The 22,013-nt window shown below is 34.5% G+C and overlaps 2 protein-coding genes across 3 annotated transcripts in view; both read right to left on the bottom strand.

The window, feature by feature from the left end:
- Window positions 1-22,013, bottom strand: part of GRID2IP (Grid2 interacting protein) — an 898,914-nt gene that overhangs the window by 379,047 nt on the left and 497,854 nt on the right. The gene's annotated exons all lie outside the window — the stretch shown is intronic.
- Window positions 1-22,013, bottom strand: part of SLC44A1 (solute carrier family 44 member 1) — a 187,061-nt gene that overhangs the window by 15,695 nt on the left and 149,353 nt on the right. For both annotated transcript variants that reach the window (XM_074196783.1, XM_074196785.1), the window contains exons 6-12: window positions 19,563-19,732; window positions 17,417-17,506; window positions 16,221-16,360; window positions 13,325-13,511; window positions 10,913-11,075; window positions 9,706-9,862; window positions 4,131-4,214 (exon numbers count right to left, since the gene is read on the bottom strand). In XM_074196783.1, coding sequence (XP_074052884.1) covers window positions 4,131-4,214; window positions 9,706-9,862; window positions 10,913-11,075; window positions 13,325-13,511; window positions 16,221-16,360; window positions 17,417-17,506; window positions 19,563-19,732 — 991 coding nt within the window. The remainder of the gene's footprint in view (window positions 1-4,130; window positions 4,215-9,705; window positions 9,863-10,912; window positions 11,076-13,324; window positions 13,512-16,220; window positions 16,361-17,416; window positions 17,507-19,562; window positions 19,733-22,013) is intronic.

The following is a 22,013-nucleotide window of genomic DNA, read 5'->3' as shown; positions in this document are numbered from 1 at the left end:
AAATAGAATTCATGGGTTGTCAGTTAGACTTATTATCAACAGTAACTTACTCTGAAATACTAAGAATAATCTTACAGGGGAAAAAAAAACCCTACTTTTAGTGGAATAGTGAACTTTCAAATATTTCTAATGAAAAGACCAGAGGTAAGTTAGAAGTAAATAAGCATTTATTAAGTACTTACTATGTGTAAGTCACTTTGCTAAGCCCTTTAGAAATATTATCTCTATTTTATAGTTGAGGAAACTGAGGTAAAGGATAAGTGACTTGCACAGGGTCACAAAGCTATTAAATGTCTAAGTGTGGGTTTGAACTTAAGTTTTCCTGACTTTAGATCATAGTTGCACAAGTAATTGATTAAGAACTTTTAGATACAAACACAAAATTAAGAAAATATTAAATTTATTTGAGCAATTAATTAAATGGAGCTATATGATAATGTATTGCTAACATTTTAAGAGCATAAGAAACTTCAGGAACTTAAAGGTTACTGAGAGAGTAATTAAAAAAAGAGAAGGCCTCGAGATAGAATGATTCTATTCTGAGCATTTTTAGGTTTTTTTTTTCAAGGCAAATGGGGTTAAGTGGCTTGCCCAAGGCCACACAGCTAGGTAATTATTAAGTGTCTGAGACCAGATTTGAACCCAGGTACTCCTGACTCCAAGGCCGGTGCTTTATCCACCACACCACCTAGCTGCCCCATATTCTGAGCATTTTAAGAATAGAAAAAGAAGGGAGCGTAAAAGGACTACATTAATGTACATAGGAGAAAGAAGGGAGTAAAAGTTACTATTTCTTATAGTTGAGTGAGAAGAAAAGAACATAAACATTAACTGAATTGGGCCCTCAAGGGAAGGTTGAAAACACACACATACACACACACACACACACACACACACACACACACACACATGTGCGTGCGCATAGAAATTTGTCAAACTTAATAAAGGAAACCATCTGAACAGTCACAAAGAAAATAAACTTCCTGATTCTGAAGAGTGATGAAAAGAAAAAAAAAGAAAACCAGAACCTTAGTTTGGTGTGTTGATGGAAAAGAATTTGGAGCCAAGGTGAGGAAGCTGAAAAGCATCATTGATTTTCTGGAGACAGTCATATATCTATTTCTTTAAGGGCATCAATGGTTCCATTTTGTCATTATATGCTTAATACAAACAAAATTATGTGATAAATGTTTACTAAATGACCACTGGGTCAATTTTCTTTGGAATGGTGGGAATTTAAACATTAGCAGTGATGGCCAGAGTCCTCAGCTACAACACAATTAAGAGTTTCCCAGTTGAGAAAGTTCTATGAATTTGCACAGCAAACTCTGAAAATTAAAGAGTTCTAGAGAGGTGCCAAGAATGTTGAGAGAATAAGGCAACTGTCCAGGATGACATAGTCAGTATGTGACAGAGGTAGGACTTGAAGCCATATTGACTCTGAGGCCAAGTCCCTAGGCCTGTGGTGATTAGAGAAATGGAACTACTACACTGTATGTAAGGACTGCAAAGTGACTTAGGAAACCACATATTAACATTATCTATATTTGACTTTATTTTTTAAAAATTTCCCAATTTCCTTTTAATCTAGTTTAGCTGCTCTTGGGAGTATTGGGCCCATGTTTTTGTAATCTCTATACACCATTGCTGTGCATTCATATGCAAGGGCAAAAATCTATATTCAAAAAACAGACACCAATTTTTGGAGACCTATATTACTGCTCCCTTCTCATAGCAAAAATAATTAGGCATTTCCTTTATAAAAGAAGGAATTTATAATTTATCTATTTTTAACTTTCTCGAATAAAGAACTCATATGTAGGAAAAAAGTAAAGGTCTTTTTAGAGAGAGTAAGCAATAAGAGGCAAAGGAAAAAGAGAGACTGAGAAGAGAAAAGGCTTATTTATTTGAGTATCTGGAAGTAGCAAGAGAAACTTCCCTCTGGGGTAAAGAAATAGAAGTTTACATAGTACCTACTATGAGACGGGCACTGTTGTGCTCAGTGCCTTTACTAAATATCTCATTTGAACCTTAGAACAACCTTATGAGGTAGGCACTGTTATTCCAACTTTACAATTGAGGAAAAGGAGATAAACAAAGGTTAAATGACTCGCCCAGGGTCCCACAGCTAGTAAGTGCCTGATGCTGGCCTTGGTCCCTGGATGTCCTGACTGGACATCTGGCACTTATGACTGCCCCAATAGCAGCCTCCCTTCTTATCCTTCCACTTTCAGGGCAGTCTGTGATAATCACCATTTCTTATCATGATCTTTAACATTTTAGACAGAAGAGCACCTAGAAAGAAGACTAGGACTTAACTAAAATATGAATGTTTATTGACAGGACTTTGCAAGTTCTTATTTGCAGTAAGTTTGCAAAGTCTTGGTTGCAGTAAATAATGGAGACGAAGGTCTTCTGTCCTCATTTTAACTTTTTATTTTCTATAGAATTATTGCATTAGTCTATTCCTTGAGTTATATAATCCTATTTCATTTAGTCTTCTTTCATGCATACAATTTACCAACTAAAACCTTTCTTAAAACCCTCCTGATGTTCCAGCTGAGAGAGAAGCACCAAGGTGAGCTGGAAAGAACAGAAGAATGAGAAGCAGAGGACTAAGGGTTCATACCCCAGTGCTACATGGTAGGTCTTGGAAGAGTAATTTCACTCCTCAGGTTCTCACTATCCTCCTCTGTAACAGGAAGGGGGGAAACCTAAGTAATCTCTGAGATTTCTTTTAAGCTCTAAATACTATAATTCTATGAACTCCAAACTATATTTAGTACTAAATTATAAACCTATACTGAATTTAGGGCAAAGACTGCCCTATTTGTCAAATATAATAACATATTCCAAAGAACTTTGTAAATGTCAAATAGGTTACTTTAAAAAACATAATTTCCCCCCCTTTGTAGCACATCTTATGGCAGGGGAAAAAGGAATAATGATAATAATAATATTCCATTCAAGAAAAGGAAAAAATCAAAAGAGAATTTAGATGAAAAAAGAAAATACAGTGAAGAGAGAAGGCAGGAAAGAGTATTCCAGTTTGTCTGTTCAGAAATGAGAAATCAAAATTAAAGTCAAAGAATGAGGATGCCAGTTCTCAAACACCATTTTCCATTTCCACCCACTTCAAAAACCACAGAGACAATTTATTCTTTGCTTTTTTTTTCCAAGACAAGACTTACAGAGCTCAAGATGGGGAAAAGGCACAGATAAGAAAGTTGTATAAAAGAGAGAGCAATTTAATTTTTGAACAGTAGCATATGATTTCATAGAAGCATTCAGAAGTCATAAACTTTTTTTTTTGGCAAAGAAGTGATATCAAACAACCTTATAAGGAATGTTAACTTTCAAGAAAAAAATATCACCTACATAAGTAAGAGATATATGACTAGTAGGAGTAGAGTATCAGAAAACCAAGAGCTATAGGGTGCCTGGTTTAGTTAAGTATATGGAATCAGGAACAATGAAGAGAGTTGCATTAAATGAATATTCTTCTTAAATTCTGAGGTGAAAAGATTTTGATTCAGAAAAACAAGAGAAAGATCATATCATGAAGACAGCCACTGTCACAGCTGATAAAATGTGATACCTCAAAAGTAGAGAACAAAAATTCAAATTTTCTTTTTGAGGGGGGAAATTATTTCCAAACTTAAAGTGAGACATTTTTTCCTCTTGAAAATGTTATTTTGGCTTAATTCTGAAACATTTAAAAATATACCTCAAAAACAAATTTTATTTTCTACAAATCATTTTTAACAAATATAACAAAGCTTGAGAATTGTAGGTGGTTAAATTATCAACTGGTATTTAATTACTGGATATATTTGCTCTAATTATGAGGACATGATTACTTTCATTTCTAAATGACTTTCCTGCAAGTTGAACCCTAATAATTTTTCATTCATGCATTATAAATGGAGACTAATGCAAAAATAAACCTCAGGAGGAACAAAATATGCATTAATTTTGACTTAAATATTTGACTGAAATATATAGGTTTGTTAATAACTATAATGCAATAAGGAAAAAAACCCTTTCAATGAATTAAAACTATTTTGTACTGGAGGAAGAAAAAATGATGTGTCTTTTCAGGGAAAGTTGACATGTATATATAATATTACCTGATTTAAATAATTTAGGCACTTTTCAAGACACCAGAGGCAACAGATGCAAGATTTCAGCATACATCGAGCACAGGCATTTTCCTAGAAGGGGAAAAAAAAAACATCATTTAAAAACTGAAGAACCATCACATTCAACTTAGATGAATGTATTCCTTGGAAACAATGTAAAAACTAACAGACTGCCTTCTGTGGGGGCTGAGAGGCAAGATTAAGGGAAAAAAATTGTAAAAATTCAAAATAAATAAATAAATAAACAAACTGAAGGAACAAAATGAATCATGAGGAATTTTAAGGGAAAAATATAGGCTCCACTTGACTTTATATTTTATCTTACATTATAGCCATTTCAATTCCCTATTTTTGCTCCCTACCCACACCAAATTAATCTTCTAATGTGATCTGTTTTGTGTCCCTTGCCCCGACTCCAAAAAAGTGAAAACATCTAATACAGTGACTGCCTCTGACAATGTCTATGATATTCTGTCCTAGTGGTCCTTCACCTTTCTGCTATGATTGGAAGTTATGCTCCATTGTTTATTTTGAAGATCTTCATTGGTTTTTCAGGTATTCATAGTTCAACTTCCTTTTGGTAATCTTTTCATGTTTATTGTTGGAATCATGCATATTGTTCTCTTGATTAGGCATATTTTACATGTATCAGATTATGTAAATTTTTATACTTTAAAAAATTCATCACATTCATAATTTAATTTTTGAAAATGAAAAATATTTTCCATTACATGTTAAAAAAATGTTAGCTTTCATTTTTACAATTGTCAGTTTCAAATTCTCTCCCTCCTGTCCCACTCATTGAGAAGGCAAACAATTTGATATATGTTATACAAGTACAATCATGCAAAACAGTCATTTTTTTTGTTTATTTTTTTGTAAGGCAAACGGGGTTAAGTGGCTTGCCCAAGGCCACACAGCTAGGTAATTATTAAGTGTCTGAGGCCAAATTTGAACTCAGGTACTCCTGACTCCAGGGCCGGTGCTCTATCCACTTTGCTACCTAGCTGCCCCAAAAGTCACGTTTTGATGGAAAACAAAGACATAAAACCCCAAAGAAAAATAAAGTTAAAAAAGTATGCTTCAATCTACACTTAAATTTCATCAGTTCTTTCTCTGGAGGTAGATAGAATTTTCTACCAAGTCCTTCAGAATTGTTTTGCATCTTTGTATTGCTAAGAATAGCTAAGTCATTTATAGTTGATCATCAGACAACACTGCTACTATTGAGTACAATGTTTTCTTAGTTCTGTTCACTTTGCATTAGTTAATGTAAGTTTTCCCAGGTTTTTCTGAAAGCATCCTGCTCATCATTTCTTATAGCACAATAATAGTATTCTATCACAATCATATGCCAGTTTGTTCAGCCATTCTCCATTTAATAAGCATGCCTTCAATGTCCAATTCTTTGCTACCACAAAAAGAACTTCCATAAATATTTTTGTAAAAATAGTTCCTTACATGGGGCAGCAAGGTAGTGCAGTGGATAGAGCCTTGGCCCTGGGGTCAGGAGTACCTGAGTTCAAATTTGACCTCAGATACTTAATAATTACCCAGCTGTGTAACCTTGGGCAAGTCACTTAACCCCACTGCCTTGCCAAAAAAAAAATAGGTCCTTATCTTTTATTTAAAAAAATCTCTTTCCCAGATTAAAGGGTATGTACAGGTTTTTTTTAGGTTTTTTTTTTGCAAGGCAAATGGGGTTAAGTGGCTTGCCCAAGGCCACACAGCTAGGTAATTATTAAGTGTTTGAGACTGGATTTGAACCCAGGTACTCCTGACTCCAAGGCCTGTGCTTTATCCACTACGCCACCTAGCCACCCCAGGTATGTACAGTTTTAAAGCCTTTGGGACACAGTTCCCAATTGCTCTCCAAAAATGGTTTAATATGTGTGTGAGTATATATGTATATATCTTTGTTTTTCCAGTCATTCTTCAATCAGTGGGCATCTTTGTTTCTATTTTAATATTATGGTATTTCTATGACTAGTGAACTCTATGTGGGACCTTTTTTTTCTGTCTTTGAGTTTCTTGGGATAATTGCTCAATAGAGGAATCAGTAGGTCAAATGTATGAACAGTTTTGCTTATTCTTGCATAATTCCAAGCTTTCCAGAATGGCTAGACTTCTTTATAGCTCTACTAACAGTGTGTTGGTATGCCTATCTTCTCTCATTGATTCTAACATCATTTTTTTCAATTTGCAAGGTGTGTGTGAAAGGAGACCAGAGTTGTTTTCATGTATTATGTATCACTCAGGTTTTCATGTGGTCATTCAAAACTGGCTATGGTTATCCATATATGACTATTTAGTTATTGGGAAACAGACTACTTTTTAAAAAAATGGTGTCATTCTTAATTTCTTTACCTTTTAAATCTAATTTTTATTGTTATCTCTTTCTTTTATGTCACTTCTCTCCCTCTCAGGCCTTGTAAGATTAAAAAGCAAAAAGAATAAAAGTAGTTAAAAAAATTGATTAGCATACCAATCATAACTGATAGTATATGAAATACTCCATACCTGTAGTACTCAAAGACTTCAATGAGAGAAAGGAGGTACATTTTCTCAACTCTTTTCCTGGGTCAAGTTTAGGTCACTATTATTACAGTATTTAGTTTTATTTTTATTGATCTTGCCATTTACATTATGGCAGTCACAATGTATATTTTTTTCTTTATTCTGTATATATTACTCTGCATCAGTTCAAATATCCTCTCATGCTTCTCCAAATTCACTCCATTCCCTAGGATAAGAAGCATCTGCTTTGTTTCTAGTTTTTGTTACCACAAAAAGTTTTACTATTAATATTTTGGTGCACATAGGCCCTTTCTTTACATCTTTGATCTCCTGGGGATATATTACTAGTAATGGAATCATGGGATCAAAGCACATAAATAATTTAGGCACATTATTGCATTATTCCAAATTGCTTTTTCCCCCCCAGAATGACTCTGGATATATCCTCTTCTTTTCATGTTGGGATATTTTATAATCTGATTATATCTCCACAATGAGCTTTTTCTTTTATGTCAATCAACTTACAGATATTTATGATGTTCTCTGGAAGCTAGGTAATGGAGATAGAAACAAACAAATGCAATCTGGGCAAATCACTTAATCCAATTACCTCACAAAAACAAACAAACAAAAAAAGAAATACAGTCCTTGCTCCAAGCAATTCACATTCTAAGGGTGAAGATACTTTGTCCCCAAATAGGCAGATACAAAATAGATGCAAAAGAACTTTAAAGAAATGAAACTAGCAACTAGGGTAAGGGAGTTATCTAGTTTTTGAGTAAAAATTTGTAGTTGAAGATTCTAAGAAATTAAAGACAGAGGGAAAGAATTCCAGAAATGAAGAAAAGGCAATACAAAGGTAAAGCTATGGGAGATGGAATATTGGTTGAGAGGGACAGAAAGTAGCCAGTATATGTGGATTGTAGAATGGAAGTAGGAAAGCAGTATCAAAACTTTCACCATTCCACATTGTGTTAAGTTTCAATAAAATAAAGACATTTAATTTCGGTATAATTGATAATAGGGAGACATTAATGAATTGCAGTTTATTGAATGGGTGAAGTTGAAGGGAATGACATAGTCAGATGTGTGCTTTAGAAAAATCACTAAGAATAGAGTGTACTGGGTAGAGACTAAATGCTGCCTGGGAGACCAATTAGGAAACTACTTAAACAGTTCATGGAAGAGATAGTGAGGGCCCCCTTAGGATGATGACTGTATATACTTAGAGAGGGTAGTATTTGAGAGATGTGGTGCAGAAAAAAATGACAAAATTTAACAAAGTGAAGGACAGTGAAAAGGTGAGGACTGTAAACATAGTTAAATAGGCAGATGGCTAGAAGGATGGGGATGGCATGATTGAGTTTAGGGGATAAGTAGATTTGTGGTATGAGATGTTTGTCTAAACAGCTTCTGCAAAACTGCTTTCCAGCTTTCTGAACAATTCTCAACAGATAGGGAATTCTTCACAAAGTATTTCTGATTTACTCAGTCTAACAGTCTTTCTTAAATAGAGGAATAGATAGATGGGAGGGAGGGATAGGAATTCAGGGAAGCCTGGAAGGAGTTACATGAACTGATGCTGAGCGAGATGAACAGAACCAGAACATTATACACCCTAAAAGCAATATAAGGGTGATGATCAACCTTAATGGACTTGCTCATTCCATCAGTGGCAACAATCAGGCACAATTTTGGGGTATTTGTGATGTTGAATACCATCTGTATCCAGAGAAAGAATTATGGAGTTTGAACAAGACCAAAGACTATTATCTTTTTTTTTAAGAAAGATTTTATTTATTTTGAGTTTTACAATTTTCTCTCTAATCTTGCTTCCCTCCCCCCATTCCCACAGAAGGCAGTCTGTTAGTCTTTACATTGTTTCCATGATATACATTGATCTAAGTTGAATGTGATGAGAGAGAAATCATATCCTTAAGGAAGAAAAATTATAAGAAAGTATAAATTATATTAAATTATATTATATTAAAATTATAAAAAGTATAAGAGATAGCAAAATTACATAATAAGATAACAGGTTTTTTTTTTCCCTAAGTTAAAAGTAATAGTCTTTGGTCTTTGTTTAAACTCCACAGTTCTCTCTCTGGATACAGATGGTATTCTCCAACCTAGATAGCCCAAAACTTATCCCTGATTGTTGCAGTGATGGAATGAGCAAGTCTCCCTCATGTTGCTGTTAGGGTGTACAATGTTTTTCCGGTTTTGCTCATCTCACTGAGCATCAGTTCATGCAAATCCTTACAGGTTTCCATGAATTCCCATCCCTCCTGGTTTCTAATAGAACAATAGTGTTCCATGACATACATATACCACAGTTTGTTAAACCATTCCCCAATTGAAGGATCTTTACTTAATTTCTAATTCTTTGCCACCACAAGACTATTACCTTTAATTTAGGGAAAAAACCCATTATCTTAGAATACTTTTCAAAGTCCAGTTTTCTAAAACTCACTGATGGAATTACACACATACATAAAGAAGCTTAGCTTTCTGTAACATAAATTACTTCTGATATTAAACTCTCTTTTCCAAAGCAGACTGGTAGAAAAATCCTATAAAGTTGCCTAAGAAATATGATAATGTCAGAGGTTAAGTGGGTTAGTCCCAGTCACAAAGTTAAATGCTACCAAGATTTGAAACCAGATTGTCCTATCCACAAGCCTAGCATTTTATTCACAAGTCTGCTCTGTGAATGAAGTAATTCCATATACCTAAATAAAGATTCTGGTGGGGGGAGGCAGCAAGGTGGCATAGTGTGACCCCTGAGGACAGGAAGACTCATCTTCCTTAGTTCATATATGTGGCCTCAGATACTAGCTGGGCAAGTCATTTGACTGTTTGCCTCAGTTTCTTCATCTGTAAAATTAACTGGAGAAGGAAATGGTAAATCATATTAGTATCTTTGCCAAGAAAACCTCAAATGGTCACAAAGAACCAGACATGACTGAAATGACTGAACAACTACAAATAAAAATCCAGACTTGTACAAACGTGCTTGTAGAATACAAAAGTATTTATTTCTTACCTTTCCTTTAAGCTGGTTATGAATGTACATGAGGATCATTCGTGGGATTTTCACTAAAGTAATAATGAAAGATCCCTTTGCCACAGTACCAAGATGGTAGCGGATAAGTCGGTTCACTGACCCCAAAATAGGAGTATATGGCAGATTCCTTTTATCCCTATTAAAAAGCACCACAAAGACATCACTATAAAGAACAACTCAATCTCACAAAGAATAAAAATATTAAATGTTATAGTCAAGTCAAGGCATAAAGAGGCCTCTAATTAATTTATTCAAATTCGGGAATTATTAACACTAAAAAATGACATGGTAGCAAAAGACATTTTTTTAAAAATTGTCAACATTGGTAAAGTAATCTAACATTTTTATTTATTAAAATATTAACTCAACTAAGAAAAGATAATTTTATTGAAAATTCTTAGGAATTCATTGATGTTTGTCCATGGTTCTTGAAGAAGACTGTGACAAACATGTGAATAGAATTTGAATATGGGGGTGCTGTGCTAAGTCACCAGTCTCACTTTCTCCTCCAGAGTCATCTGGGGTTAGTGACTAGATATGGATCAGGATGACTGAAGATGACTCTGGATGTGAGGCAGTCAAGGTTAAGTAACTTGCCCAAGGTCACATAATTATTAAGTATCAAGTGTCTGAAACTGGATTCCATCTCCTGTCCTCCTGACTCCAAGGTCAGGGCTCTATCCATTGCACTGCCGAGCTGCCCCTATTGGGGTATATTAATTCCAATATTAAATAATAATGTTAAATAATTTTGCTTTGAATGTATTTACTAGACAAGATTTACCACCCAGAAAACATGAATAAAAGCAAAAACATCTGTCAAGTCATATCATCATTATGGGAAGCTACGTAATCTAGGATTTGACCCTGAACCCTGAATTGCACCCATTTTTAAATCCTAGTTCTGACCCCAAACTTCTATAGAATTTCAGTAATTCACAAATTCTGTTTTCAAGAGAGGAAAAAATCTTAACCTCCCAGTCTTTTAGTTGACTTTTCTTCAAAAAAGAAGATATATAGATATAAAGAAATACCTACTTCTATCCCATGTAAGGTACAGTAAGATGAAATATTTTGTTAAGCATTAAGAAATGTTAATAAACATTTAAGTCATTTAATTGGGAGAGCCAGGTCCCTAGTTATACTTGATGAACTTCTGAAATTTCAAACAATTTTAAGTTCTCACCTTGTAAAATAATATGTTACTACAGCTCCTGCCACAGTCATTTGCTGACAGGCTAGAATGAATTCACTTATCCAGATCAGCCCCACCACATGATACCACCACATGTATTGCAGAGGACCAGAAACTTCAAATTCCACAAATTCACCCTTTGGAATAGCATTACCTAATTTTTAAAAAATGGAAGAAAAGGAAGGAAAAAGAATATTTAGCAACAATTTAAGAAAACATAGGTGTTAAATGAGAAAGAATAATTCCAATTTCTAACCAAAACTGGATTTAAAAAAAAAAAGACTCTTGAAGGGACAGCACACCTTTAAAAACACACAGAACAGCGTGGAAGGAAGACAAGAAGGGGGCAGCTTCGTTAAATTATATATACACATACATACATACATACATACATATATATATTTAAAAAGAAGCTGTGTGTAATAAACATGAATTTATCACCCATTTCATGTCATTTCTATATAAATATCCAAGTTTGCTGGCTGATGATTTTCTACTTCATGATAAATTTTTTTTCTAAATTTATTCATGTGGGAATAGATGTTTTTATGAATTCTTTAAAAAGTTTATATATTAGGTTAATTCTTATGTTTAGCCTCTCCTCTTTTATTATTTTTTCATTGATTATATATTTTTCTTGTTGAAGTTATTCTACTTCTGGTTTTGGGGGGTAGAGGAGGGGTAAGAGGAGAGAGACAAGTAGAAGGGTTTATACTGAATAAGGAGAAGGAAATTATGAAGGTCACTTGAAGATCTTTGCATTTGTGAAGCAGGTCACAGATAGAATACCTGAGAAAACTTGAAGGAAATTTGAAGAATAATTTATTTTCATTTCATGCATTCTAATAATGAATCATTTCTCCAGTTTTTCTTTTCTCTCTTTATTTTTTTAAAGAAATATTTTATTTTGAGTTTTAAAATTTTCCCCCACTCTTGCTTCCCTCCTGCTACAGAAGGTATTCTGCTAGTTTTTACATTGGTTCCATGTTATACATTGATCTCAGCTGAATGTGATGACAGAGAAATCATATCCTTAAGGAAGAAACATAAAGTATAAGAGATAGCAAGGTCAGACAATAAGAAATCAGTTGTTTTTTCTAATTTAAAGTTAATAGTCTTTGGTCTTTGTTTAAAGTCCATAATTCTTTCTCTGGATACAGATGGTATTCTCCATTGCAGATAGCTCAAAACTGATCCTAGTTGCTGCACTGATGGAATGAGCAAGTCCATCAAGGTTGCTCATCACCCCCATGTTGCTGTTAAGATGCACAATGTTTTTCTGGTTCTGCTCATCTTGCTCAGCATCAGTTCATGCAAATCCTTCCAGGCTTTCCTGAATTCCCATCCCTCCAGGTTTCTAATAGAACAATAGTGTTCCATGACATACATATACCACAGTTTGTTAAGCCATTCCCCAATTGAAGGTGATTCACTTAATTTCCAATTTTTTTGCCACCACAAACAGGGCTGCTATGAATATTTCAGGGTACAGACCTAGTAGTGGTATTGCTGGGTCAAAGGAGACGCACATTTTTGTTGCCCTTTGGGCATAATCCCAAATTGCTCTCCAGAAAGGTTGGATGAATTCAGTTTCACCAACAATGTATTAGTGTCCCAGATTTCCTGCATCCCTTCCAACACTGATCATTGTCCTTTCTGGTCATATTAGCCAGTCTGAGAGGTGTGAGGTGGTACCTCAGAGATGCTTTAATTTGCATTTATCTAATAAGTAATGATTTGGAGCAATTTTTCATATGACTATGGATTGCCTTGATTTCCTCAGCTGTAAATTGCCTTTGCATAATCCTTTGACCATTTGTCAATTGGGGAATACATCCAAAGAATGTAGAGCTTTTCACTATAATGAAACAACTATTCTCCACATGCATCCCTCTGCTAAGTTAGAATACTTTAATATACATACACAGAAAAAAAATTTTCAAAATATGCTATAAACTTAGGCAGAGTAAATGAACCAAGTTTAATTACTTAAGTCATTTTCTTCTTCCTTCATTCAGTTCAGACCCAAATTTTTGTTGGTTTGGTAAGAGTGGGACTTGGGGTAGTTTGAACAGGAAGGATGCCTTTGAGGTTTGGCTATGAATTCGAAAGGATTCCTGGCTTCATATTGGAGTGAATCCAGGTTCCAAGATCAGCACAATGATGACTGCTAAGAACCAGATGAACTCCCCACTTCTTAACTGATCTGTAGTTATAGCTTCAGGAAGACTGCAATAGTGGACATGTGAGGTACCATCACAGTTCTAGCAGGTCTAATGGTTTGTTTAACCTTAGGTGTTATCTGCTTGAAGATTTATTGCTTTTTCCACATATTTTTAATTTCTTAAAATAAATATAAATAATCATATTTATCATTTAAAACACAGAAACATGCTTTCTCACCTAGAGTGCCAAGAAAAAGCAGAGTCATGATCCAGTACATCCAAAATAGGAGAAGGGCAAGAAAGGTCCAAAATGGTTGGAAGACAAGGAGTGGCAAGTGAATGAAGACTTTGCCAGCCACGTGGAACAAAGCAATGGTGAGGGCAACACGCTTGCGCATTACTAACATGATCAAGAACAAGATCACCTGGTCAAAGAGAGACATTTTTTCAAGTCAACATTTTTAGGTGGTGGAAAATCAAGGCAACAATGATGCAACACCTTAATTCAAATAGCTTAACACAATCATTGGAGAATGCCAGTATTTCCATTATTCAAACAATGTTGTCCATGTATCTGAAGATAAAAAAGAAGCATTCTTGGATTATTCTAGAATACATTCAGGACTTATTACAAGCAATTTAAAATCCAATGACATTAAATATCACCATTACCCAATCAGTCTCAATTAATACTTGAATCAAGGCTGTATTTTTTTTTTTTTTAGTTTTTGCAAGGCAATGGGGTTAAGTGGCTTGCCCAAGGCCACACAGTTAGATAACTATTAAGTGTCTGAGGCTGGATTTGAACTCAGGTACTGAACTGACTCCAGGGCCGGTGCTCTATCCACTATGTCACCTAGCCACCCCTAGGCTGTATTTTTTAAAGAGGAAATATAATAACTTAATAGAATAAAATCATTTTAAAGAGGTAATAATATGTTAGAAAAAGAATACTGGGCTTGAAAATAGAGGACCTAAGTCTTTTTCTTCCAAATGATATTTTATTTTATTTTCCAATTACATGTTATTAAAGTATTTCAACTTCATCCACATGCATATGCACATTTTTAAATTTCATAATTTCCTTCCACACTCATCCCCTCAGCAGGGAACAGTCTGGTGAATATTTTACATGAACACATTTGTGTTTAACATGCTTACATTTTCGGTATGAATAATTAGAATTAAGGGAAAAGAAAGAAAACCATGAGATAGGAAAGAAAAACATGAGTAATTCTGAAAAAGTGAATATAGTATTCATTCAGTTTCTGAATTTTTTTTTTTTCTTGTTTTCTTTTTCTTCCTCTAGATGTGGATACCCTTGTCCATAGGAGGTCTTTTAGGGTTGTCCTAGCTCTTTGAACTGCTGAGAAGAGCTGCATCCATCAAGGTTGATCAACTCACAGTGTTGCTGTTAATTTGTACACTGTTCTCTTGGTTCTTCTCCCTTCACTAGGCTTAAATTCCTGTAAAATGTTCCAACCATTCATGGTTTCTTTCTGTTTTTTTCAAGACAATGGGGTTAAGTGGCTTGCCCAAGGCCACACAGCTAGGTAATTATTAAGTGTCTGAGGTCACATTTGAACTCAGGTACACCTGACTCCAGCGCCTCTATCCACTGCGCCACCTAGCCATACCCCATGGTTTCTTTTAGAACAATAACACTCCATAACAATCATACATAACTTGTTCAATCATTCCCCAACTGATGAGTATCCCTCAATTTCAGATTCTTTTCCACTACAAAAAGAGCTGCTATGCAAATTTGGGAACATGTGGGACTTTCCCCACTTTTTATATATATATAATTTTTGGTTATAGGACTAGTATTGGTATTGCTGGGTCAAAAGGTATGATTAATTTTATTGTTTGCTCTCCAGAATGGTTGGATCAGTTCACAACTCCACCAATAATACATTAATATGGAGACCCTAAATCTTAATTCCTGCCTCTGCAACTTGCCCATTCTAGCAAGTTGCTTATCTCTTTGACCTTCAGTTTCCTTTACCTAAAAAAAAACGGGAAGATAGGGAAGAATACTAATTCTATTATCTTCCTTAGAGGTTTGTAATAAAGCTATAATGAGGTTATTATATGTAAATTCCCTTTTAAATCTTAGTATGATGGATGTATAAAAACCAGCTGCTTCCCCTCCTTTAAGAGGCCACAAGTCTATTTCTTCCTAGCTGTACTGCATCAGAGATCATCAGCATGACAGAGATATCTTTGCACTGTGATATAATTTTTACCAACTCTCAAGTTTAAAGGAAGGTTTGTTGTGTGATACAGATTCTTATGAGTGTCAATGCAGCAGACATTTATTGGTCAATGCTATTTTCAGGTAGGATTACACCTAGCAAAAAACACAAGTCACCTTCCGTGATATTTCATCATATGTATAATCTGGAAAAGTTTACTTTGTTAATAGCAGTGGGCTTAAGGGACAAATGGGAAAATATGGTTATCAGTAAATAGATAAGAGAGATCTAAGAGCTAGGATCCAGGTAACCATTTCCAAAAGCTATGGAAAATGTCGCAGCTCATCTTTTATAGTGGAGAAGTGGGGGGAGGGGGAGAAAGAGATGTAAATACTGGCTGTTCAGGCATATACCTTTATTAAAACAAGCTAATAAGTAACCTTTATTTTTGAGAACTAATTTATAACAGTATAAGAAAAGTTTATGTTGAAAAAATTGAGAATATAGTAAAATAAAAATATCAGAAAATATGCAGATGCGATGAATATAAGTCTTTATTCTTAAAAATTACAACTCTTTGTTGTAAGTAATGCTAATTAAATTGTTATGTGTGCAATGTTTTATAAGTTTTAGAAATTAACTTTTAGTGGCATATGACAGAAAACTCATGAAATGAAAATCCCTCATTCTTTCAAAAATAGAGAAAGTAGTGCAAAGTTCTTGAGACTGGCTCAACAACTAAGGAACAACTCTGAAAGCTTAGGGTAGGGAGGAACATTTTTCTATATTTATCCTACATATGAGTAATATGTATTGACCAAGGAAGAAAGCAAAAACTGTAAGAAGTTTTTCCAATCACGAATCTTGTCTAAATAAAAATTAAATAAAAAAAAAAGAATCATTCAAACATATACCACAACAGAAACAAATACTCACTGTGAACACTGTAGCTGAAATGGCATAGATGAGGAGAGCCCGGAGATTGTCTTCAGCTATTTGAAGTTGTTCTGGAATAACAGTTTCTTTGGGATATTTTCTTTGCTTAGCATACAGCCACCACAGAACACCTGTGCCACCTGAGGGCAAAAATATGATTTTGCAATGATGGGCACAAGAGAATGGGTCAATTAAAATTTTAAGTTAGTTGAGTCCTGAACAGTGCCACAGGAATGATACACTGGCAGTACCATTCAAAGGGAAAGGTAGCAGAGAACACATGCTGCTGCAGCTCTTGACTAGCAAAATGGGACTTCTCCTCACCTTATCCTTTCCACACTAGACATGTATAAATTCTGTAGTGTATCAAGCTAGCATCAAGGGAAGCCCAGGTCTACTGATGAATTTCTTTGAAATTAAGAGATAATCAGGAAAAAATAGAGATGCTTCTATACATTGGCAAGGAAGAAAGATGCTCTGGGCATATGTAGGTCAAGGGGGGTGAATATACTGAATTATAAGAACCAAGTGAGGATCAGAGAATCAAGCTGGGGATAGGGTGAGTAAAGAAAAGCCATTCAAAAATTACATGAGGGAACACAAGAAAAAAACCCAATAGTCCAGGAATAAGGCAACAGAAGAAAAAATGAAGTGAGAGGAGAAAAAGTTGAAGAATGAGTTACTGAGTCATTTACATACACCTACATACCCATACCTACACCCCTTGCTGAGCTGTAACATCTCAAGAGGGGCTGCTTCAGGATTGAGAAGTGCAAAAGTGACATGGAAGGAAGAGCCAACTCACCTGACTAGGGAAGAATGCTGGAAGAAATAAAATGAAAGAAAAGACAAAAGGGAAGAAGCAAGGGTATCATATTATATGTTGTAGGAGACATTACTTTTCCTTACAGCATCTTCTCTTGAGTAATTATCTCTTCTCCCTCTTGTGAACTTCCCATTTTATTTGAATTAATGATCTATAGTTCTCAGTAAGAGTGATAGAACTGTAGTTGGGAAGGCTCATCTAGAAATTCTTAAATTTCAAGTTCACCTTCTAGATGTACACAGTTAATGAGTCCATGATGCTCAAAGGAAGTTCATTAAAAATGTTACATATATTAGCAATGATAAAGAATTAAGTGTAAATATTAACAGTCAAGTCAAATTTCTCATCAACAAAGAAATAAACTGCTTACCAAGTGAACCCAGTATGATCAGAATTGTTAAGATCCATACGAGTACTCTGGATATATACCTAATTATCACCATCAAAATCATGGATAGAACTGAAAGGAAGACAGAAAACAATTATTCCAAGGGAGAGAGGGAACTATACTAAATTATAATAAAATATTAAGAGAAATACTTAACATAAGTACATTTCAATCAATAGTAGTTGGGGGGGGGTTCCCTCTCAGAAAAAAATACTAATTCTTTTAAGTGATTAATGTATAATCTCTACTAAGTAAGTAGGAAAAATCTTAGCTGTGTTATCATTTTGGATTAGCTACTTCTGCCATTTGAAAAACAGTAACAGCTAAAACAAAAGAACAAATTGTGCATTTATAAACAAGAGACAAAAATCCATGCAGATGCACATGGTGACTTAATGAGCACACGCAATGAGTAGTGTAGATTTGCCACAGGGAAGGAAGCAGGTCATCTCTCTCAAAAAAGCAGCAGGGTAGAATTCACATGCACACACACATGCCAACAAACAGATGTAGACAGTATGACGTATCATGTTTGTGTTAAGAAAAAAATTACTTCTGTCTAGATAGATTAATTCAATTAGAGAGCAGATGCATTCAGATTAAGATCAAACAGTTTAGTAAAGCTTCTACTTCGGGACAGAAAGGAATATACTACAATGTCTTTACTCTCCATTCATTTCTAGTATTTTAAAATGTCTAATTAATATAAAAAGCCACTTATTCACCATGGGGTGGCACTAGAGAACAATGACTCATAAATGAGATGCCCTATCCCTTTATCCCTTGACCCCCAACTGGTTTCTTTTCAGAGTGAGGTCAAGCATTTCTGCGTGAAAGCTTTTTATTCAAATAAAGTATAGAAGAGTTTTTAAGTAAACTCTGCTGACTTTGACAGTGTGGAGTTTAGTGTGCCAAAAAGAAAAAAAAAGAAATCATGATCACGGACAGCCACAGTTCAGAAACAGATAGCCTAACCATATTTTGTCATGCCATCCTACAACAACTAAACAAGATAAATAAAATATTCCTAGTTAAAAAATAAAACTACATATTCATGTAGATATAATATATATGTAACAAAATAAAACTTTTCTGCTATAAAAGTGGCCACCAGTGACAATGTAAACATGTCATTAAGATTAAAACTATACAATATGACAATCACTGATTTTATAGCCTGTGAATCTTTCTTTTTTAACAGTGTTCAAATACACAAGGAACTTGGTATAAAATGATATAGCAATTATTATTACAGAACTAGAGCAGGAGTCTAGTTTTCTCTGGGCCAGCTGCAAACCTAAATAAATATTCTGCATTATTATAGTCTTCATTTTATAATAAGTGGACAGGAACCAACAGACAGAAATCTTGAATAACACAGAATATTTTTCACATACAAAGTATTATTTCAATTGGGTCAGTGTGACCTAAGCAAAAATACTCCATAGTTGCATGAAAAAGTTGGGATAGATTTTTTTTCTTAATTCCATAACTGTAATATGGTACACATTGGTATACATAGTATGATAAAGGACACTGGTTCATATGATAAATTTAGAGGTCCCAAATAAGATACCACTAGTCTGGAAAGTTTGGTATTAAATATGGTTAAGTACAATTGCACTTTAATCTAAAGAGCTTTTATTTTTTAAAAATGGGAACACTTTTCATCTCAAAGACTACTTCATGTCCAGGAAACTAAATAGTCAATGAGTAGGGCTTTTCTAAATTCACCAGTGGTACTTTGATGTAACACAATGAAAAAAAAGTAGAAGGCACCATTAATAAAATTCATCTCCATACTATCTTAGAACTGACTGTCTCCTACTTTTTATGATAAGTTTTCTGGGAGCAATTTGAAGATACAGTATTGTGAAGGTATTGGCCTTATATAACAGCCTTTAGTCAAAGGCTGGTCAAATTCTGAAATAGCTATCTACGAAAAGAAAGGGAGGGAGGGAATTTCAGAGTGTAAGTAAATATAGACTGAAGTAGTACTTGTCACTCTGAGTAGTTTATATATTTCCTGAATTTCTTATCACCAATTTTTATTTATATTCTGGCCAAAGAACAGAACAGTCTCCTACTGCAATTCTATGTATTAGCTAAGAATGAGAAAAACAATTACCTAGTGATAACAAGCAAAGTCCCAATATAATTTCTTTGCTGGTCATTACTCCACTAATCAGCCTGTGTAAGACACTATTGTCACTGACAAAGGTGATCAGGGCCTCTGCAAACTTGGCATAGCAGGAAATGTTCACAGGAGCACAGCGATGGAAGAATGGAATAGGTGCACTGGTGACACAAGAAAAAAAAAATCAGAAAAAAAATTACTCCTACTTAATATAAATGCCACATCAAACACACAAATGAAAGGTGAATAGATGCAATACACTCCACCCTCTTCACACCAATGAAAGGAGCCAAAAGTGCAGAAGTTACTGCACAGATGCTCTGAAATGAAGATGGCTGTAATGGGGAATGATGCAGTTCTACATACAAACCATACAAGAGAGGGTGGAGTGTACATTCCCATAGATAATATAATCCTCCCCCTTCTGAAAATGAACAAACAAAAAACCCAACAAACACACATACACACACACACAAAATCAAACAAAAGTAAAATCAATGACTTATACTTCCTGAGCTTAGATATTTGTCAATCAAGTGGCAGATGAAAACAATTCAAACTATATCTTTCAATGAATTGAGAATTTCTGACTTAAGGGTTAAAATATCAGTTTTGCCTGAAATGTGCCGCTCCTTTAACAATTTATCTCTGAAACAACATAGGTTGTGCCTATAGTACAACATTATTTTGAGGACCAATGAAGTAAAACATATAAGTGCTCTCTATATCTTAGAGAGTCATGTGAGTGGCAGTTCTGAAATGACCTTTAATACCCTGGGTGCTGATGTGGCAACTGGTCAGTGGCCAGTTTAATATCCTTTTCAGTTTAAGTTAATCATGCTATCACTGGGCTAATACTGTTTGCAGCTGTTCAGGTATAATTTAACCCATGGGATATCTGAATTTTGCAATATCAAACTATGTAGATAAAAAAGGGTTCTGTTGAACTTGAGGTATACTCTGAGAGAATGGCATAATGTTGATCAAAATGAAGTACTGTAAAGAAGATAGTAGTGATCATACCATCTGTAACTTTAATTTTATACTACTAAAGAGCCTATTTGTGTACTTGTCACATATTCAATCACACATATCAAATTTGGTCTTAAAAAATGCTTATTGAAGTACCTGAGTTTTTATTTTAAGAGAAAGCTATAAGTATTTAAAATATTTTAGGATAATTTTAGTGTACATATCTATGACTAAAATATAAATTTCTCCTTCTAAGTTCAAATCCAACTAATAGTTAAGATAAGGCAGCATAGACATGAAGTCAAGATATGGATCTAAATCTTGCCTCAAACACTGGTATGTATGACCCAGGACAAATCACTAACCTTTCTGAATCTGTTTCCTCAACTGTAAAATGGTGATAACAATATAGCTAGTGCCTGCTGTACAATATTATTTTGAGGACCAAAGGTAAAACACACAAGTGCTGTTAGAGAGTTATATGAGTGGCAACTATCATCACCATCATTATCATTAAGATTACAAGGCTAGAAATCAGGTTTCTAAGGCTCATTAGAACCTCATCATGTAAATGACTAGCAGTTATAACCCAAAGTCACTCTCTTAGGTTCTCTATCTGAAAAACAAAGTAGTATTACTTTTATGAGTAATTAAAAAATACTTAAAGAACTCATTCTATCCAAGGGATCTCCAAGTATAGTAGATATTTATTTTGCCTTCTTTGTTAGCATTTAAGTACAAGAAAGGGAGCATGTTATTAAGACAAAACTATTCATGTGATCACAAGAGGTAATTTTATGCTTTATAGAAAAGCAATTTGCTATCTGGAGAGAAATAAAACCTTAAATCTTTGAATGCTGTTGCTCTTCCTCAGACAAACTGCCCACCATTCTGAACAGCAATAGTTTTTTTGATTTTTATTTATTGGTAAACAAAACAGTTTAATGGCCTGAAATATAACTCAGAAAGTCCTATGTAGAATATGCAATAATAAACTAATGCCGACTACTTAGCAATCTAATTGGACTTGCCTACCACTTGAGAATAAATATCAAAATTTGACATTTTTACTGAAGTTTCAGGAAGTTAGACTCATATTTCTGGGGAGGACATGAATCAGGGATGAAAATTTTCATTTTCTGACCAAAGGCATGCTTCTCTCCAATGATTTAAAGTTATCAGGTCATAAAGGACAGCTAGATGATGCAGTAGATAGAGCACCAGCCCTGAAGTCAGGAGGACCTGAGTTCAAACCCAGCCTCAGACACTAATAATTCCCTAGTTATGTGACCTTCGGCAAGTCACTTAACCCCATTACCTTACAAAAATTAAAATCAAAAAAAGAGTACTGAAGTTATCAGGTCATAGTATCTTTGTCAAGCTAACCTTTCTAAATAAAAAACAAACAAACAAACAAACAAACAAGCAATCTTCTTAGAAGTAACCAGAGGTTGACTTCTCATCTGAAAC

Source organism: Macrotis lagotis, chromosome 8, assembly GCF_037893015.1.
Source record: "Macrotis lagotis isolate mMagLag1 chromosome 8, bilby.v1.9.chrom.fasta, whole genome shotgun sequence".
Classification (NCBI taxonomy): domain Eukaryota; kingdom Metazoa; phylum Chordata; class Mammalia; order Peramelemorphia; family Peramelidae; genus Macrotis; species Macrotis lagotis.
This window is presented reverse-complemented; position numbering and strand designations above follow the sequence as displayed.